Source organism: Sporobolomyces koalae (assembly GCF_050403365.1).
Source record: "Sporobolomyces koalae JCM15063 DNA, S_koalae_JCM15063T_v1_ctg31, whole genome shotgun sequence".
In the NCBI taxonomy this organism is placed as follows: Eukaryota; Fungi; Basidiomycota; class Microbotryomycetes; order Sporidiobolales; family Sporidiobolaceae; genus Sporobolomyces; species Sporobolomyces koalae.
The window spans coordinates 12,284-32,001 of NW_027481740.1; the positions used below are offsets into that span (position 1 = coordinate 12,284).

At 56.9% G+C, this 19,718-nt stretch overlaps 7 protein-coding genes across 7 annotated transcripts; 4 read left to right on the forward strand and 3 right to left on the reverse strand.

Annotated features, from left to right (window-relative positions):
* Positions 1–1,055: 1,055 nt before the first annotated feature.
* On the reverse strand, positions 1,056–4,260 carry JCM15063_005235 (uncharacterized protein; the record flags this gene model as incomplete). Its single annotated transcript, XM_076680041.1, has 12 exons — positions 1,056–1,195; positions 1,277–1,475; positions 1,544–1,792; positions 1,875–2,128; positions 2,215–2,339; positions 2,411–2,550; positions 2,617–2,768; positions 2,921–2,956; positions 3,625–3,693; positions 3,780–3,919; positions 3,988–4,114; positions 4,215–4,260. 12 exons carry the CDS (start codon positions 4,258–4,260, stop codon positions 1,056–1,058), a joined length of 1,677 nt encoding a protein of 558 aa, XP_076532786.1.
* A 1,284-nt stretch (positions 4,261–5,544) lies between these two features.
* On the forward strand, positions 5,545–7,639 carry JCM15063_005236 (uncharacterized protein; the record flags this gene model as incomplete). Its single annotated transcript, XM_076680042.1, has 8 exons — positions 5,545–5,787; positions 6,189–6,276; positions 6,353–6,506; positions 6,580–6,626; positions 6,693–7,045; positions 7,121–7,226; positions 7,295–7,494; positions 7,553–7,639. The coding sequence occupies 8 exons, from the start codon at positions 5,545–5,547 to the stop codon at positions 7,637–7,639; spliced, it is 1,278 nt and encodes a 425-aa protein (XP_076532787.1).
* A 403-nt stretch (positions 7,640–8,042) lies between these two features.
* On the forward strand, positions 8,043–10,258 carry RVB2 (RuvB family ATP-dependent DNA helicase reptin; the record flags this gene model as incomplete). The annotated part of the gene is made up of 11 exons (XM_076680043.1): positions 8,043–8,147; positions 8,203–8,260; positions 8,344–8,544; positions 8,611–8,804; positions 8,876–9,076; positions 9,159–9,282; positions 9,343–9,455; positions 9,519–9,739; positions 9,808–9,884; positions 9,954–10,050; positions 10,129–10,258. 11 exons carry the CDS (start codon positions 8,043–8,045, stop codon positions 10,256–10,258), a joined length of 1,521 nt encoding a protein of 506 aa, XP_076532788.1.
* Positions 10,259–10,523: 265 nt separating this feature from the next.
* JCM15063_005238 (hydroxyisourate hydrolase) lies at positions 10,524–12,287 on the forward strand (the record flags this gene model as incomplete). The annotated part of the gene is made up of 8 exons (XM_076680044.1): positions 10,524–10,850; positions 10,919–10,958; positions 11,028–11,424; positions 11,564–11,640; positions 11,751–11,841; positions 11,920–12,058; positions 12,130–12,167; positions 12,236–12,287. The coding sequence occupies 8 exons, from the start codon at positions 10,524–10,526 to the stop codon at positions 12,285–12,287; spliced, it is 1,161 nt and encodes a 386-aa protein (XP_076532789.1).
* A 188-nt stretch (positions 12,288–12,475) lies between these two features.
* On the reverse strand, positions 12,476–13,515 carry JCM15063_005239 (uncharacterized protein; the record flags this gene model as incomplete). Its single annotated transcript, XM_076680045.1, has 5 exons — positions 12,476–12,557; positions 12,654–12,729; positions 12,817–12,989; positions 13,070–13,200; positions 13,267–13,515. 5 exons carry the CDS (start codon positions 13,513–13,515, stop codon positions 12,476–12,478), a joined length of 711 nt encoding a protein of 236 aa, XP_076532790.1.
* A 371-nt stretch (positions 13,516–13,886) lies between these two features.
* GPI18 (GPI-anchor transamidase GPI18) lies at positions 13,887–15,389 on the reverse strand (the record flags this gene model as incomplete). Its single annotated transcript, XM_076680046.1, has 4 exons — positions 13,887–14,337; positions 14,404–14,576; positions 14,640–14,931; positions 14,995–15,389. The coding sequence occupies 4 exons, from the start codon at positions 15,387–15,389 to the stop codon at positions 13,887–13,889; spliced, it is 1,311 nt and encodes a 436-aa protein (XP_076532791.1).
* A 295-nt stretch (positions 15,390–15,684) lies between these two features.
* JCM15063_005241 (uncharacterized protein) lies at positions 15,685–16,870 on the forward strand (the record flags this gene model as incomplete). Its single annotated transcript, XM_076680047.1, has 6 exons — positions 15,685–15,861; positions 16,095–16,191; positions 16,268–16,512; positions 16,591–16,600; positions 16,698–16,776; positions 16,837–16,870. 6 exons carry the CDS (start codon positions 15,685–15,687, stop codon positions 16,868–16,870), a joined length of 642 nt encoding a protein of 213 aa, XP_076532792.1.
* Positions 16,871–19,718: the final 2,848 nt, after the last annotated feature.

The window sequence follows — 19,718 nt, forward strand, 5'->3', positions numbered from 1 at the left end:
AGACTCTTTGATAGGGGCTCAGGCAGGCGCGTTCCGATGCGAGGTAAATCAGTCTAGATGCGACTAGCGAGAGCGAGGTTCGGCAAGAGAGTCGCGGCGGAACAAGTGGAGCAAGAGAGGTACTCGCGACGCATTCGACGACACTGATCACTGTTCCGCCTGCTGCTCTCTCGCTACGACCCGCTCGCTACCAATCCAGAGCCGCCTAGGATCTCCTTTTAAGTCCTGTGAGTCTCCCTACCAAAATACGGCGCCTGCTGCCTCGCCGCTAGTCGCGCGTTGCCGAAAAAAAGATCAAGGCCGTGATCGCACCCGTCTCCTCCCCGTCGACATGTGGTGAGCGATGCAGGCATACTAGCTCACAGTCACTGAAGCGAGTTTACTGCCAACAGAACCCTTGCACCTTCTCGAACCCCTCGTTTTCAAGATGCATTTGATGTACTCGTGAGTCTCGCATCTGTCGCTCGTCTGCCGTCTCTTCGTGAACGCTGATCAGTCTTTTTGGTTCCTACCAGGCTCAACGCCGAGGGCACCCGCGTCTACTCGCTCAAGAAGATGACTTCGTCCGGTGCTCCCACCAAGTCTGCCCACCCCGGTAGGTCGCACCCCTTGCCACAGTCTTGGAGATGCCCACTGACGGGGTGTTTCAATCTCCATCAGCTCGCTTCTCTCCTGACGACAAGTACTCGCGGCACCGAGTGACCATCAAGAAGCGATGTGAGTCGTGTTCTTCCTCTCTCTCATCTCGCTCATGTCCGCTCATTCGCATCGTATTGGTTTGGACCTCGTCCTTCAGTTGGTATCCTTCCCACTCAAAAGACTGCCAAGGCTCTCTAAGCTTCGCCTCCTCCTTGTTACCTCGTACCGCACCCGCTAGTGCTTTCTTCCTTTTAGACTGTATTTTGGTTGTAACATACTTTCGCATTCACTCTCTTTCCGCCACAACTCGCGTGAAGGAAGCAGTTCGGGCTCAACGTTGTTTCGATACTGCTTGGGTTGCATGTTTCAAGAAAAGAACGACACTGCTTTGGAAGAGTCTAGGTTTCGACGGCACATCACAGAGTACCTCGTACAGCCTTGTCGATCGATTCAGCAACGTACTCGACGTTCGAATTGTTGAGTCCCGCCATTGAAACTCGACCGTTCGAAGTGAGGTAGATGTGACCTCGTTCGACGAGCGCCTTGCATTGTTCGGCTGTTTCCAACAGATGATCGTTCGTCAGTCTCGAGCCAAGTCAGGGCGGCCGGTCGATCCGGCAGAGACGAGGAAACTCACGATTCAGTCCAGTAAAGGTAAACATGCCAATCTGGTTCGTGACGTGTTCCCACCCGTTCGGTCCCGGCGAAGGCGTCTTGTACTGATTCGTGAGCAGTTCAAACAGTTTCGATCGCATAGAGATGATTCGGTTCGCCATCGTCTCAATGTCGTTGCACCATTCCCGGAACAGCTGTTCATCGTTCAGGATCATCGACATCTAGGGACCCGCCGCAATCAGTGTCAGATCACGAAACACTTCGAGACAGACTTGAAGGAGAAACTCACGATCCTGGCACCAAACGTAGGCGGGTTCGAGATCTCCTGACGTTGGAGGATGAGCAATTGACTCTTGATCCTCTCGCTTCCACCTGCTTCCTTGCCGGCGTGACTGGCAACAATGTTGAGAGCACCGATACGTTCTCCATACAGTCCAGCGTTCTTGGCGTACGATTGGCAGACAAGCAACGGGATCCCAGCCGAGACAAAGTGGCGAACGGCCCACGCATCGTTGTCGAGCGATCCCGATGCGAATCCCTGTACACGATCGAAACAGTAATAGGCTGCCGTCAGCGCGGGGAGCCTTCCTGTCGAAGAACCCCCAAGATGCTAGTCTCACCTGGTATGCGCAATCGAAGAATGCAAAGTGCTTCTTCGCTTTGAAAATTTCGGCAATCTCGTTCCATTCGTCCCGAGTCGGGTCGACACCCGTCGGGTTGTGAGCGCATGCGTGCAGGAGGAAGACGGATTGCTCCGGGGCTTGACGGAGGAAATCGAGGAACTTGGGCAACGCGAGTCCGATCGTGGCCGGGTCGTAGTAAGGGTAGTCAACAGTCTTGAGTCCGACGTTGGCAAAGATCGACTTGTGGTTCGCTAGCTCGCCAGAGAGGAACTGTATCAGCCTGCGAGGAAGCCTGTCGCGAGCAGAACTCGTCTCGAAAGATGACGGCGAAGCTCACCCCATGTCGGGTTCGAGATGTAGATGATCTTGTCCTCGCTCGACTTGCCCTGCCACGGCTCGTAGAATCGCTCCAAAAAGGCACCGCCATAGTGGTTCGCACCGGTTCCCGAGATCGTTTGGATCCTGTATGGGTGGACGCATCCGTGGTCAGTACGAGGATGTACAGCTTGCAAGATCAAAAGCACCAGACGCACGTGCTAACTCGTCCCTCCTTGATCGCAGGGCTGTCCTGACCAAAGATCAATTTAGACGTTGCCTGCACGAATCCGGGCAGTCCTGCGATCGGCAGATACTCGTGATCGAGCGAGTCGTCCTCTGCCAAGATCTTCTTGACCTGGAGCCATGCACAAGAGTTGTGAGCGTTCGCGGCAGGCAGACCAGAGCAACCGTCGGAACGTACCTTGCGGACAGTCGGCAGCACGAACGGCTTGCCTTTGTCGTCGCGGTATGCTCCGACGCCCAAGTTTACTTTCTGCGGCGACTGATCGGCTTGGTAGCCAGCTGTGAGGGCGAAGATCGGATCCGCAGGCGCGAGAGGCGTCGAGTGGAAAACTGGAGGTCGAGCAGATCGAGCGTCAGCTTGCGGCCGTGAGTTGCATGGAGCACAGTTCGAGTGCGAACGAGCGGAGTGCGGGCGCCAGAGCAGCCGGACAGAGTGGAAGAGGGAGAGAGATGAGAGATCAGACAGCGCAGGCGGGACTCACCATCGACGGTCGAAGGTGCAGAGGACGACATTTGGCCTGAAAGTTGGTCGAGACGACGACGAGCGGTTGAGGAGGATGCGGAAGAGGCAGTGGGGGGCCGGGTTGACGAGGTCATTTCTTTGTGGGTCCCGTGAGCACGCGCAGACCGGTTGACGCTGCCGAGTCAAACTTGAACGTGGGGAAACTTTTCTTGACTGGGCGATCCGAGCGGACAGTTTGCAGATCCACAAGGATGCTGAGAGCTGGTTCAGAGAGGCAGAAGCTCGTCTCCGGGAGTGAGAGGATCGACACGACCGGCTATTCGGAGAGCGGCAACTTTACTTGATTTCACGAGCTCGAGCCCCGATCATCGAGCCATTGCGCTGGGTGAAAGGGAAACATGCATACGAGACTGCAGACGAGTTACGTGATTGGCAATGGCAGAAATGGACAGGACGCTGCAGAGAGAGAGTAGAGAACAAGACAGGAATTGGAGCAACAAGGTTCGGAGAGTACAATTAAGCTAGGGCGGTGAGAATGACACGGAACACGCAGGGCGGTGGATGCGGGTTTGAGGGAGTCAGTCGGCACACAAGAGGAGGGTGCGCGAAACGATGAGGGTATAGACGGTTGCGAGCAGAAACGGGAGAGACGGTGAACTGGGTCGGTCTAGTCTATCGCGGAGTTCTAGAAGGAAGCAAGCTTGTCTCCGACAGTACGCTCACTTTCGAGCTTCGACTTGTTCTGTTGGAACGCCGCTTGCTTGCACGAGGCAAGGTTGGGGCATTTGTGGTCTGATGATTTCGCGAGAGCACCGCAACGGCAAAACAGAGTCAGTCCCACGCGACGAGAACAAAACCAGCTGAAGAAGCCTGCATACCTTCGCTGAGTCGGTGCGTGGAGCAGAAGGACGCCTTGCACAGATTGCAATCACCCACGATCCTCACTGCAGCTTGCGAGCAGCGATCGGTCGCATTCAAGTAGAAGCCGCAGCGTTTCTTGGGCGCTCCGCCACGCAGTCTATGCATGTAAGAAGCAAGAGTCAGTGCAACCGCGGTCGTCACGCAGCTTGGGTTCAAGGTACTCACCTGAGGGCCAAGCCGATAGTCGCTCCATCCCGAATTCCATAGTCTGTCAGACTATCGCCAGCTGCTAGCTGCCGAGCGCCGTAAATCAGTCGTTGTTCCTCGACCGGGATTGCCGTGCGATCGGCGACTGCGAATTGAAGGTCGGAAACATTCGAAGCCTCTGCGGGGCCGGCGCGATTCATCAGCGGAGAACGCAACACCAGTCGATAGACTTGTAGACTGCGTACCGAAAGCTAGCGAGCGACCAGAAAGATCTCGAACGTAGAAATGCATGACCGAATCGAGTCTGGTAATTGGACCGTGTGAGGGAGCATGACGGAAGGTCGAATGGATGTCAAGATCGAACGGGTCAGCTATCGTCCCTGCCTCACCGATACAGTACATCTGTCTCCCAAACTCAGTTCGGCATCGCGCAAGAGCGAGCCCGATGGCTGCGTCTTGCCGGTTGAGAATGCAATCTCGCCACATTCCCGAGCGACTCCAGCAGGCGAGTCAAGTATCGCATCCTCGAACAGGCGAGCTAAAGTGACCCTGGCTGACGGCCATTGAGAGGGAGAGACGTACGATGTGCAGCGAGAATGAGGGTTTCGTAAGCGTGTGAGGCGGTGAACTGACTAGGTCGACGAGAAGCGAGAACAAAAGGGCAAAGTGTGTCGAGAGGTCGGACGATGTGCTGTAAGGATGATCTGTACGAAAGCGGCGCGTTGTGAGGAAGAGAGGTAGAAGGGGAAGGAGCGATATGCGTCGTGCGACAGCGGCGCCTCCGTTGCGCGGCTCTCATGTAGGCGGTGTCTCTCTCTCTCGGTCTCACATGTCATCCGGTGGCCTCGCGTCTGAGCTTATCAAATCCTCGAGAACATCAAGGAATGCTTCGCTACTTTCTTGATAGCGGGAATATTCTGCAGCAGTTCGCATCTCGCTGTCGTCATAAAATGGGTTATCTCAAATTGCAGATCACGTGCGATATGCCGGTTAAGCAGCCATGTTCATGCATGCTAGATGGGCACGCAACGATGCGTGTGCATTCCGTCAGTCCACACAGTGTCGAACTCCAAGCAGTGACTCGCGGAGGCACAGAGTTCTCGCTCGAACGCAGGGTCGCGGTACCGATAATGAACTGTGCAAGTTGAGCTTGAAAGTGCGCGAACCGGTTTACTTGCGCACGGAACGCGATCGACGTTCAAGTAAGCTGCTGCATGACAAGCCACAGGGCCTTTGCTCGGGGAGCAGCGGGATCTGCTTCCGAAGCCAACGTAGTCAGCTCAGCCCCAATGGAGGCGACGAGGTGAATGGGACGAAAAGGCGTTTGCGAAGTCGCGTTGCGATAACGAGGAGCCTGCAGGACGCAGGGAGTACGCGAAGAATCCCCTTGCTTCGAGCTCCCTTTCTCTCTCTTCATCCCCTCACTTCCTCCCCTTCGCTCCCCAGAACCTCAAGCACACGTCTTGATCGTATGTACCGAGTCCCTCGTCTGCTAGGCAAATGGGCTGATCAGCCAGACAAGGATCGCCTTCTCCTCACGCGCCTCTCACTCCCCTTTGCTTCTGTTCACCTCAGATGTCCACCGAAGTTGCCGCGCCTACTGTCGCCCCGACTGCCGCTGCTGGAGCACCCTCAGCCCTGGCGCCCGAGACCGTCGCATCCGCTGAGGCTGCCGTCGACGCTGCGCCTGCTCAAGTTGAACAACCCGAAGTCTCTGCTCCTTCCAAGGCGGAAGAGCCTGTCTCGCCTTCCAAGGAGGAGCCTAGGAAACGCTCCAGATCTCCCTTCGGCGACCTCAAGAACAAGCTCTTCAACAAGGTTGGTCTGCCTGCACTGTTCTCTTCGGCTCTTCCGGGTCGCCGGCCTCTCAGCCGCGACGAGGAGCGATAGGAGACCGTGTGTGTCATCACGAGGGCGCCTAGCTCGCAGGCTGCTCGACAAAGCGGGTCCACCGCGAGCAGCTGCAAGGCATGCGCGCGTTTGTTCCATTCCGTTCCTGCGACCCCTGTCTCCGCAATTCGCATTCCAGCGCTACGGAGCCATCGAGCTCGAGGCTACCCCGCTTTACCCTGCTTGCCTGGCCGTGTGCGTCCAGAGAAGAACATTGGCTGAAGGAGGGTTTCATGGAGATCGACACACGTTGATTCAACCTTAAAATGTGATCGAAGGATGCATACAGCCGAGAGCTGACCTTCTCTTCTCGCATTCGCATTCGCCAGACCTCGCAACCCACTTCTCCCACGTCCGAGAAGCTCGAGCCCGTTGCCGCGTCAGGACCAGCTGAGACTGAGGTCTCGGAGCCGGAACGTGAGTGCTTCTTTCAGTGTCGGCTCTGGCCAACCAGGTTTCAGCTCACACTCTGTCCTCGCGAACCTTCTGCTAGCCGCCAAGGAAGTCGCTGCCCCGGTCATCGCGGTGGATACGAACGAGACTCCCGCCGCGACCGAAGCCGCCCCTGTCGCCGAGGAGAAGCCTACCGTGGTGACTTCTGACAAGCCCGAAAAGAAGGAAAAGGTCAAGACACCCCTTTTCGAGAAGTGAGTCTCGTCTCCCGCAGGCTGTGTCGAGGTTTGATACGGACTCTTGGCTGACATACCGGGCGCTCGACAGGGTCAAGTCGTTCTTTGGAGAACCCAAGGAGAAGAAAGAGAAGAAGTGTACGCTTCATATTGCTTAACTCCTTCCGGCGCGATCCTGAATATCGCTCGTGGTTGCATCAACAGCCAAGACTCCGACTGAAGAGGAAACCGACCCTCTTGCCGGAAATACCACCGCGGCCTCTACCGAAGCTCCAGCTGTCGAGACCACCGCTACGCCTGCGCCTGCTGAAGCCGTGGCAGCTCCGGTCGCCGACGCCGTACCGACTGTCGATGTCACTTCTCCCGAGGCCGTGACTCTCGCCGAAGTCAAAGAGAATGCCTCGGCCCCTGTCCCTCAGATCGTTGACACGGGCGCCTCGGTCGCTGAGCCTACGACTGAGGAATCTCAAGCTGCGGTCGAGTCGGTCAAGCCCGTAGAGACTGCTGCACCTGTGGTCGCCGAATCTGCCAAGGAAGAGGACAAGTTTGACGAGCACGTAAGATTGCTACCCCACGCCCCTGTACGACGTTGCCGTTCCTTGCACTAAGAGCCAGACGTCTGCTGTACTCAGGCCAAGAGCGACAACAAGCCCCCGAAGAAGGACCTCGCCAAGCTCGGTCGTCGCCTTTCGGCTCGAATCGGCGCCGTGTTTTCTTCGCCGAGGAAGGAAAAGACTGGCACGTGACATGCTGAGCTATACCAAGCTGTATCAGATCGCAAAGCTGACGAGCTCGTATCTCTGCAGAAGCTGAAGTTGTGCCTGCTGCCGGCGCCGAGGAGGCTGCCGTCGTCGACAATGCCCCCAAGGCGGAGGAGACTGTTGCCCCTGCCCCTGCTGGCGATGCTGTCGCAGCAGAGACGCAAGTCACGGAAGAGCCTGAGGTCGCTGCGACTACCGAACCGCCTGTCGAAGCTGCACAGGCTGCCCCAGAGGAAAGCGCCGAGGTGAGCGACTCGCCCTTTGATTCTGTTTGCAAGCGAGCGAGGCTTACGTCCATTCTAGCAGCCGGTGGTTGCTCCGGTTGACGCCCCCGCGGAAGAAGTCGCCGCGGAAACGAAGGCACAGGAGCAGCCTGCTGCGACGGCCTAGTCGACCGGTCCAAGCGTGTCCTGCTCCTCTCCTTTCTCGAGTGTCGCTGTCTGCATTTCCTCTCGCTCTCGGTCTCTCTCTCTCTCTCCACTCGCAGTGCTGCCGTCTCCGTTCGTTCGTTCGTTGATAATATCCCCCCCCCCCCTCATCGTTCCTATTACCACTTTCGCACCACCCTAATGATATAGCCCAGCTCTGTTCTACTATCGTACGCTCCACCGCGAGACCCCAGGCCGTTGCAGCGCGTGCTCTGTGTTCCTTGACTTCATGCATCGGGCCGCGACGATGCGTCGAGCAGACCTAGTGTCGACTCGTTCGTGGTACAGTCGAGGATCCGGTACGAGCCCGCGCGAGGGCCAGCGAGGTTTGACTGAGAATTGAGCAGTGCTGAACCCGCCCTCTCATGGCTGGGTGGTGTCAAGCGAGAGATGGAGCGAAGGTTGTCAACTTGAGATTCCTCGTCTCGACTTCTCCAACTCATATTTCAGGTCAAGATGGTGGGTTGCCCGTAAACTGCACTCACGTCATCTTTGAGCTGATGACTGCCTGGACGTGGAATTCAGGCTGCGCAGATCAGTACCAACAGTTCGGAGCGCGACATCACCAAGATGGAGCGCATCGGTACGTCCCTGCCCACCCGCTTGAACCCACTCCCAGATCGTTCCCTTCGCTGACCTCGTGACCGTTGTGCACGTGCTCGACAGGCGCGCACTCGCACATTCGAGGTCTCGGCCTCGACCCGACCACTCTCGAACCTCGAGGCAACTCGCAGGGTATGGTCGGTCAGGGCAAAGCTCGCAAGGCGGCAGGGGTCATCTTGAAGATGGTCAACGAAGGCCGGATCGCCGGTAGGGCCGTCCTCATGGCTGGACCTCCGAGTACCGGCAAGACGGCAATCGCCATGGGTACGCTTCTCTCTCTCTGTGCCTCACAGACGAGTGTCAAGACTGATACTTGTTTCTCTCGAGTAGGTATGGCTCAGTCGCTCGGATCCGACGTTCCCTTCACGATGATCTCGGCTTCCGAAATCTTCTCGCTCGAGATGTCCAAGACGGAAGCACTTACGCAAGCGTTCCGACGGAGCATCGGAGTCAGGATCAAAGAAGAGAGCGAGATTATCGAGGGAGAGGTCGTCGAGATTCAGATTGACCGGAGTCTGACAGGAGTACGTCGCCCCCGCTCACCACCTTGTAACCCAGTCACTGACCGACTTGCCTCTCTCGATTGACTCGACAGGCGAGCAAGACGGGCAAGATCACGATGAAGACCACCGACATGGAAACGGTTTACGACCTCGGAAACAAAATGATCGATGCCTTGACCAAGGAAAAAGTGATTGCCGGCGACGTGATCGTGATCGACAAGTCGACGGGCAAGATCTCGAAACTCGGTCGATCCTTCACGAGAGCAAGGGATTACGACGCTATGGGAGCCGACGTACGTGACCCGCAATTCTTCGCCGCCACTGCTGCAACTCGAAAGAGCTGCGCCGCTGATGCCCCCTGACCTGTGCATGTAGACAAAGTTCGTGCAATGTCCGGAAGGCGAGCTTCAAGTCAGGAAGGAAGTAGTTCACACTGTCTCGTTGCACGAGATCGACGTGATCAACTCGCGGACTCAGGGTTTCTTGGCTCTCTTCGCTGGTGAGTCCGCTGTCGAGATGGACCAAGCGAGCTATTGCTGACTTTTGCGGTCCGCAACAGGTGACACGGGAGAGATCAAGAGCGAGTTGAGGGATCAGATCAACCAGAAAGTGTCGGACTGGCGAGAGGAAGGCAAAGCCGAGATCGTTCCAGGAGTGCTCTTCATCGACGAGGTGCGTCTCATACCGCGAGTGACTGTTCCTTGTCGCGGTCGCTGATATCACGCGCGCTTGCAGGTGCACATGCTCGACATTGAATGCTTCTCGTTCCTGAACCGAGCGCTCGAGACTGAACTGGCCCCGATCGTCATCATGGCATCGAACCGCGGCATGACCCGGATAAGAGGAACAAAGTACAAGAGTCCGCATGGAATTCCGATCGATCTGCTCGACCGCGCGCTCATCATCAGCACGAAACCGTACGAGATGAGTGATATCAAGGAGATCCTGTCGATCCGGTCAGCTTGCTTCCTCTACGCCTCTATGAACCCGAACTCATGTAGTCCTGCTGCTACGCGATCCATAGCTCGCAAGAAGAGGACGTCACCCTAACTCCGGCGGCGCTCGAAATCCTGACCAAGATCGGATCAGAGACTTCTCTGCGTGAGTCACTCCCCTCTCTCCAGGCTGATCCGCGCGCTGACCACGGTCGTCGAGATCGTGATGCTGCAGGATATGTCATCCAGTTGATCACTCTGTCCAACTTGGTGGCGAGGCGGCGCAAATCGACTTCGGTCGATGTGCCAGACGTGCGCAGGGTGTACACTCTGTGAGTTTTCACAACCGCTGGCCTGCGCTGACGTGTGACGATGCATCTTCTGACTCGGTTGTACGTGCTCGATTGCAGGTTCTTGGACGAGAAGCGATCGGTGCAGTTCCTCAAGGAGCAGAACAGCATGTTGATCGGAGAGGATGGCACTATGGGAGCTGCCGCTGGCGGTACCGAAGCAGCAGACCAAGTCATGGCGAGTGCCTGACCGCTGAAGCAACTTGAGTAGACCGAGCAGCGTCGATGAAACGCGACATATTTCAGCGAACGAGTGTAGGAGACATTTCAGGCAGTGCACTCGAAGGCAAACCTGTTGGCAGAAAATCCCCGCTTATCAGATCGAGTATCGCCGCGGGGAAAGGTGAGACTCGGGCGGGAGCAAAACTCGGATTTTGCCCACTTTTTGCCCGCCGCTCTCCCCCTTCTTTCGCTTTTGGACGCGTGTCGGCGGGAATATTGCGCTGGCGATTATCATGCAGCGCGACGATTTGTTCGGTCAGGATTACTACGCGACCTCGGACTCGCCATCAACGCATCCCCACACCCTACCGCACCCGCATCCAACGTCGCATCCGCACCGACAATCGAGCCAACTCTATGCATCAGATCCGTCCGCCGCATCCCTCCCGTACGACGCTTACGAGCTCGGCGGGCTGAACGATGCCGCGCTGCAAAGCCTCCAACATTCACAGAACGAGTCGCTTGAACACCGAGGCATTGGCGAGGCGGAACAAGATGACGCTGGCGAGGACGACGAGGAGAGCCCCGAGACGGTCACTTCGGATGGCAAGCGCAAGCGAGTACGTCGTGCCGCTCTCGGTCCTGCCCCCTTCCTCTTCGAACTGAGCGGGGCCGTCTTGGCGAACAGAGCGGCAGACCTCGCGACAAGGTGTGGGAGCTCTTTGAAGGTACTTTCGGCCGCTGCTCTCCCTGCCCCACTTTATTCCGTACTGACTGCCTATGCGCGACTCACGCAGGCGACCGCGTACTCGCGTCATGCCGGTTCTGTGACTGGAAGTCAGAACATCCGAAAGCGTTTCGAATGAGGGCTCACGTGCAAGCGTGCGAACGCATCCCGCTCGAGAAGAAACAGCAGCATGCCCAATATGAGCAGGACAAGGTTCGCAACAAGCAGCTTCAGCAGGAGCTTGCGCTCAAACAGCAGACTGTGTCGGCCGAAGTCGCCGCTGCAGTGCGAGCCAACATTGAGAAGAAGAAAGCGGCAGCGGAGGAGGCAGCATCGGCCGGTTCGACGGGATCGCCCAGCGGTGCGGGGGGACCATCGGCGGCAAAGAAGCAAAAGAAGGACCACATTCGTTCAGGTGCAGTCCAGCAGCATGGTGGACCTCCTCCGCTGCAATCACCTTATCCAAAGTGAGTTGCTTTTCCCCCCGCGTTCTCTCCCCTCGATGTATGCGTTTCTGTATCGGACATGAGCGGGCGGAACTGACCGACGTGCGCCTTTCGCTCCTCGCCGCACCCTGTCCCGCCCCAATTGGCACTATACCTCCAGTCAGCGGATGGCACCGTCTTCAAACCAACAGTCTGGCTCCAAAGCCCCACCTCCGCGTTCTCCGATCACTTGTCATGGTGCGTTTCGTCTCCTGCACCTTCTCGCCTCAGGAATGGGAGAACGGGGGCATTGATGACCTGGACACTGACGTATTACCTCGTTCCACCTTTTTGCTGCACCCATCCAGTCCTCGATTCGACTTCCGGCAAACCCGCTCCAGATATGAGGATCCGGCTCGATCGACTCAACACGACTGGGTTCGTGCTGCAAGGACAAGGGTGCGCCCCCAATCTCTAGGACTAGTTTGCCTCGATAGATCCCGACGACTGACGCTCGGAAACAATCGCATCGCTCAGAATGACAGACAAGGATGGCAGATGCAACTCTCTGTTGCCGCCCGGCACGGTCCTCGAAGTCGGGATCTTCAAGATTACCTTTTTCACGAGCGAATACTTTACGCACCGAGGGATCCTGTCTTTCTATCCTTTCGTCGAAGTGAGCACTGTGCGACTCGACCCGCATATCATGACAGTTCTGATCCCCTGTCGCTTCCGTCGCTGTGGCAGATTCCTTTCGAGGTCAAATCCCCAGAAGAGCACTACCAGTGAGCGATCTCTGCGTCTTGATTCGCCCCACACGAGCCTCTCACTGACAGCCCCGTCTGCTCTGCAGTATTCCCTGCTTGCTCTCTCCGTACTCGTACACGACCTACCGCGGTTCCTAAACGCATCGGTATTTCGCCTGCACCCCGAATCGCACTTTCGTACATTGTCTGCTACCCTACCCTGTTTCACTCCTCTGTTCGATCCGTGTTTGTCCCCCGTGACACGCTGTGCTTGTGTCGTTCACAAAGCTGTAACCCTAGCTGTTCCTTACGACAAGGGACATGCCCTCTCACCACAAGATGAGAGCTCACTTGCGCCTCCATACGACGATCCTTTCTCTCCCTTGGTGTCCTTCGCTCTGTTTCGTTGGCACTGCATGATACACTTGCCTGCTCACGAGTCGAGACGAAGGGGGTTTTGGGTCAATCGTTCGTAAAGCAACTCGGGGAACAAGTCACAAAAGAAGAAGGGGGATCAGGACTTGCTCGAAATTCGGGGACAGGACCTCGTCGTAAGCTTCTTCAGAGACTGAGAAGGGAGGACCTCCCTGTCGGTCTCCATCTGCGAAAAAAGATAACACAATGAGCGAATCCGTTGACCTGTGTGAATTTTCTCGATCACGAGCGGGAATATCTGTGGGACACTTACCGAGCGGGTACTCGAGGGTGATCAAAACTCCCCCGGGTCTCACGAGTCGAGCATAACTTTCTCCCCACTTGGTTCGCCACTCGGGAGGGATCGCGCAGAAGAAAGTGAAATCGTAAGCCAGCGAGAACCGTTCGTCCTGTGGTAACGAGAACTGGAAGAAATCGGCAGCTTCGCTGTGTTCATGGCGAGAATCGTCACACGAGGGTCAGGTCCAACAAGACTCGAGGGAAAGCGTGAGTTTCGATCGACTTGCAATCGAACGTTTGTCCGAGCTTCGCCTGGAAGATTCGCGAGATGCTCACGAGCGGCCTCGACCGCAGTCGGGGACAAATCGAGTCCAACAGCTGAGATACCTTTTGAAGCAAAGTAGATAGCGTCGTATCCCTGCAGCAAGTGCTCGTCAGGATCGAGGCGAAACCTTGACTACGCCATGGTTGAACGGGAACTAACCCTGCCGCACCCCGCGACGAGCGCTTTGCCATCCTGCAGCGACTCCCATGTGACTCCTTTGACCGACTGCCAGTGCTCCTCGACGAGCTCGCGCAGGCTCGGCTGCACGTCTTTCAACTTGGAATCCCACGGCGTGATCTGCGCTCGCCAAGCTTGATCCCACGCGCCTACGGCGGATGCGCCCTGTGATGGATCGTTCGACATGAGTTCACGCAGTTTGAGGATCTCGGCTGGCATCGGAGGCGCCATCGGATCGGTGACGATGGGATTTGATCTTCGGGTGGAGAGCGCGCGAAAGTGGGGTTGGATGCGTTCGAGACGTAGCAAGGCCTGCACAGGAATCAATGTGAATAGCGCTCGCAATGTGCGTTGACTGATCGGGTACAGGTCGAGGCGACGATGCGAAAGTATGGACGGAGTCAGCAAAGCTTGAAGCTTCCCGAAGATTCAGCAGCTGATCATGAGTCCGCGCAATACACGCCGCCCAATTCTACTGCTGGGCGACGTGCGCTCATGCATTCAGTCTCCCATGATTCATTTCTTGAACCAGCTAGCAATGAGAGATGCAGGGAAATGTCGAAGCTTGAGCTTTCGTCGAATCGTCCCAAAGGACAATACTTTCAAGCAGGCGGCAGGAACAGTGCCCACAAGACTACCGAGATGCTACCCCATACAACCGCGTAGGTGACCCAGCGTGCACCCCACGCCCTTCTGCGAGACCCCTTATCGACATCGAGTACCAAGTCGGCCGCGTACCACCAGACAACCGGGTTCGTGATGCACAGTCGAAGGATGATCTGAACGTGAGCCGAGACGAGGAGCATGACGGTGGTTGCTGTGTGCAGGTGAACGAAGGGCAGCAACGCGGGCGACAAGAAAGGTCTTCCTTTCGGTGCAGGTGCGCAGGCAGATCGAGGTAGACGCAGGAACGGGACACTCCGAGCCAGCACGAGGCGAGGCTGACTCGCGTAGTAAGACCAAGAGGCGGCGAACGAGAGCACGAGCATCGGCGCGGCCAGAATGAAATTGGGTAGTTGTTGGAGTGTCCAGTAGCGGAACGGTCCGACGTCCCTGAAGGCAAAAGCAGGATCAGCTTGGATAGCGCTCGGATCGACACGGTCAGCTGGCCAGGCTCACCAGTATTGCCTCTGGACCCATCCATAGCTGAAACCGGTCAGTGACGAGCACCAAGGACGCTGAGCGCTCGTGCTAAGGCAGAACTGGCGGTATGCGTAGTGTTGGAAGACGAGGAACGGGCTGGCAGCGATGAGAGCTAGTATCGCAGTTTTCAACATGCCGATGACCAGGCGCTAACGGGAGCAGCAAGTCATTCCCTGGAGCTCGCTCGCAAGCGGAGACAGATCAGAACGGACCTGTATCGAAAAGCGTTTCGCCTGGAACGGGGCTTCAAGGAGGTACCGCCATCCGAAGAATCCGATCCCGAGGACTGCACCTTGCGCGCGGAAGAGTGTTCCGCCTGCGAACAATGCGGCAGCTAGCAGGTCAAAATGCCGCACGTATGCCAGCATGGCGGCGTAGGTGAACAGTGCCGAGAAAGGCTCCGTGTACGGGACCGCATGTAGGACGGACCGCGCTGGTGCGAGGAGGAACAGAGCCGTCGTGATGGTGGCATACCTCTCGGGCATGGAGAGAGCGGTCGTCAGTCTGTCATGACGATACGCGAATCAGTACGACGATGCGAATGATGCACGACCGCGCGAGACTCGCCTGTGCAGACAGAGCGCCGCTGCGGTCGTTGCGAATGTCGTTGCTCCCACTCCAGCTATGACCATGTCCTCGAGCGCGGCATTGTGCTCCCCTCTGCACCAGGCGAGGACCTGACCTCCTGCCCGAAGCAGTGCTGGCAGTCCTAGGAAGAACGCGAGTCTCTGTTCGTGTATGTAGCCAGTCTTGGCGATCTCGAGAAAGTAGACCGTGTCCCACCGGACGAGGCCTTCGAGCCGCGGCGAGAGAGGTACGGACAGGCGGGCAGCGGAAGCGTCGAAGGCGGGAAAGACCGACTGCACCGCGACGATTGTAGCAGTGGTCGCCAGGCGGAGCAATAGCGAGAGCAAGGTCACCGCCACGAGAGGACGATCAACAAATGCATCTCGAAGCGACATGGACGAACAAGAGAGTATGCAGAGTAAATGACGCGCAGCGCTCACGGGTGCTTGCAGGGTTCCTCTCGGGAAAACACGTACTCTGAACAGTGCAGAGCGTGGCAAGCAGAGTTGACTTGCAGGTGCATGCTAGAAAACGCGTCCCGAGAGCGACGTGAGAGAGCAACACGTCTCACAACGAATAGTTTTCATCGCCGAACGAGATCGCTTTCACTTCGTTGATCGATATCCTGCACAGCGTGCTTGCGCCCCCCGTACCTCGCTTCCAATTCTGGCACGTCCGCAAGTCCGTACCATGACTCGATCCGCTCGCTGCACGACATCCCCCCTGCAAGCGCTGGCCGCTTTCGTCGCGGCCGCGCTCCTGCCCCTGGCCTTCCTTGGCCAAGCGGCGACTCCAGCACTCGCGGCCACTCAAGCGGACATCATCGGCACGTGGAGTACGGGCAACGCGGCAGTCCTGACCGGTCCTGTATGTTCTTGCTCTCTACTCGAACGTCGGATAGTTCGATGGTCGGATCGAGCTCGTTGCATCACGGCGGAGCGTGCCGACGCCCCCAGGCCCCTATCAGGGTGCTCCTTCGCTGTTTGAGACAGTCGGATGACGCGTTCCCGAGCAGATGCGGGCGATGAAGCCTTCACCACTAGCACTTCCCTCGAATTCTTGCGCAGTCCGCTAACTTGGCTTGTCCTTGCGGTGTCTAGACCTTTGGCAGGCCCTTCAACAACTCGTTCAACTATCCTCCGGTAGCAGGCTACTCGTTCTCATTCACAGAAGATGGCTATTTCGAGCAGGCTCAGTGTGAGTCGCTATCGAAAGGTCAATAGTTACGCTCAGCCGGCACTTTGCTGACCCTTGCCTGTGTCGTCTTGACAAGTCACTTGGAACTCGAACGCGACCCATCACAATTGCATCGAGGCAGTCGTCATTTGGCAACACGGCAACTACACCATTCACAACAACGGTAGTCTCACGACCGATCCTTCAGTCTTCCCGGGCGACGGGCGGATCCAGGTACAGAATGCATGCGCCGCAGTGACCACCAACATTTACTACTACCAAGAACCGGGGCTCTACGCCAGCTTTTCCGCGTCCACCTGGCGCGGTCAAGACATGATTCGGGTGCGAGGTCATCCTGCTAGCCTATGATTTCTCCTCATATCGCTGACTTGCTAGCGGATCTTTCAATCTGGTCTACAGCTTGCACAGTGTAAGTCTTTATTCGATCGAAGAAGGAAGGGCTCGCTCGTGGACCCGACTGCGCGTGCCCGCCTTTGTTCGCGTCGCTTACACTCTCTCGGTTACAGTTGATGGGCAACTCCTGCCTCGCATGTTCCTCGTGTCTCGGGACCCGAGCAAGTACATGTTCCCGACCGAATACATCACGTAAGCCCCCCTACACAATATATCGCGGGCGATACTGACCCTCTCTTGAAATTCCGTCAGAAACACCTCGACCGGAACTTTCGAGATTCACTAGACGCATGCCGCAGCCTTGATACGATTCTATCTACCTCGCATTCTTCAATATCGACTACACTGGTCTTCTAGATACCCTCTCATCGCCTGAATGATTGTAACTACTTGAGATAACCCTCTTTGGTCCGATCCCGCATACGGGGTTCTGTGCCTTGCTTGCTCGAATCTGCGTAAACTTTCTCTTCGCGTGCAGAGAAACAGACGCGCTTAGATTTTAGACCTGCGTACGCGTCGACCGATCGCTGCGGAAAGCGACGCTCGATGATCGGAAACCGGGACCAAGCGCAAACGCGGAATGAGCCCCGTGCGACAGAGAGGGCTCCGATCTCGTCGAGAGGGCTCCGATCTCGTCCTTCCGCACGGACGCTTCGCATGCTATGCCGTCAGGATGACGAGAAAGCGCCATCGATTTCTGGACAGGAGCGCGATTGACACCATGCGACCTTTCGGATCTAATTCGGCCGACGTCGGGTCGCGACCGTTGCGGCGTCTGATTTGAATCTCGCTCCGCGTGCTTCTTGCTCTCTCGTCTTGCTGTGCGCTCAGCAACGGCAGCGGTACCGCTTTAGCATCCAGTGATACCAGAGCGCTCGCCCAGGCCAGCTCACGCTGCCAGGTGAGTTCTGCCCCACATGAACCCGAGCGCTCGATGCTTCCTGACTGGCGAGCTCATGCACTCCTCGACAGTCTAGCATGAGCTCTCTCTATGTGTCTATGAAGCGACTACGCCCCGCACCAGCTCAAGACAAGACACCCAATGCCAGTGCCCCCGACCATGCTCCCAAACTGCTGCTGCATCCCGCTTCGCCCCCTCAGCACCAGCTACGCAGCTCGCCGACCAGGATTGGCTACGTCTCTTTGGAACAAGTAGAAAATATGGCAGCTGAACCGCGTTTGTTTGACGGATCCCCCAAGTCGAGCGCTCGCATTCTTGCGGAAATCGTCTCTCCTGCTGTCAACAGCGCATCTTTAGGTCGGCGCAATCGTCTAGTACGCAAACACACCCGTAGTGCTACCGTAACTTGCTCGGAGCCGAGTTCTGGCAATACCTCGGCACCTGGTCCTGCGTCGAGTTCCGCCAATCGTCGTCAAAGTCTGCCTTGCGCGTTCAGTGCGGTTTCGAAGCCCTCAGTCCCTTCTCTGGCATCTCTCAAGACCTGTATCCGTACCTGCATCGATCCCAGCGGCCACACAGTGATTGCGCGTCGTCAAAGCTCGGCACCCCCTACTCCTCCTCCGCAATATGCCCGCCACCGTGCAGGAATCTTTGGCGTTGGAGAGGAGAGCGATCGAGATGGTGATCTATTCGACGAGACGTTCACAGTGGAGAAGTCTGCCCAATTCGACGACACCATTGGCAGAGCCCCAGGCGCGAGAGCATCGCTACATCCCCTCGTCATTTCTTCTCCCGAGCAAATGCAGCGGGACGCTGGCCCCATGCCCTATTACTCCGACGCTTGTGCCGCATCGCCACACAAACGCCTGCCCAAACCGATCGATACCTTCACCCCGCCGCCGCCTCTGATCCCTTCGCCTGTGTCGCCTTTATTGCCTTTTTCCCCCTTCTCTGCTCATTCCCCGTCATCCGCGAAGGATCTCACGCGCCGTCGCTCAGGACTACTACGCCGCGCAACGACACAAGCAAAGTCAGGCAATCGACTCTCACGCACGACAAGCGTGCACGTACCCAGAATGGCGGCTTCTCCGCGTCACGCTTCTACGCGCTTCGAGGATCCGCCCTGGTCTTGTTACACCGCCGAGCGCGAAGAGAGTTGTCCTCCTTCGCCCGTCTCTCCCCTCACACCGCCCCTCTCGCCGATTACAAGTACCGAGTCGAGCTCATCCGACTACTCGGTTGATCAGTTTGGAAACGCCAGTCCTACCTCGGTCCTATCCTTCTCATCAATACCGTTCCCAGAAGAACCTTCCTCTTTCGAACAGCGTCGACCCGCGGTCTCTTTCGATTGTCCTCAGGACCTGCATGGTTCGCAGCGCTCGGTCTATCGGGTGCCTCCAACCTCGAACCCTCCTGTTGCGCTTCAGCGATATTCTACCCCGCATCGCCATTCCTACTCTGAGAGCTGGCCCGACTCGATCCAGCTCGGCACGAAACCAGGAAGATCCGGCGCCAACTGCCTAGACAGGAACGTGCAGCATACGACAACGCTGGATGTTGCGGTTTGTCCACCCCTCACTGAAGCATCTCGCATGCGGATACTGACTGGGATCGTCTCGTTTGTATAGCAGAACAAGCATGGATTGCCGGTTCGGCCGCCAAAATCTCCATTAAGAACAAGGGGCCATTCAGCCTCGGCCACTCCTTGATCGTCGATGTATCACTTGCTTGAATTTTCACCTGATACTGTTCCGCACTTTGTGACCAGCTGTCACCTCCGGTCGATGCTTCCCGTCCTGTTCCCACAATTTAAAGACACTCGTGCGATATCCATGTTTCCCCTTTGTCACAGTATGTTGACAGTTCGCAATGCTACGTTTTCTGGACTGGCTGCGGCAGGATTGCTTCTCGTGAAGGACTCTCGCAAAGCTTCCTTCGGGACCTCCCCATGTCTGCTCTCTTCTCGCACCGATGAAAGTGACCGAACCGAGTCAGAACCCGTTCAGAGATATCGACGAGAATCAACAGCAGGAACAGTCGAAGGGCAATACGCAGAATTAGTTGCAGAAAGACTTTACGAGGAACCCGAGGTAAGTACGGTGAATAGCTGGGGATAAAAGCAGGAGTATAAACAGAAAACGATTAGGACAGGGATATCAAGATGACAGTCAATGCTTTTGCGAGTGGTGGAGGAAAGGGGAGCGGGGCGGGGACACGTTCCCGTTCACGAGTT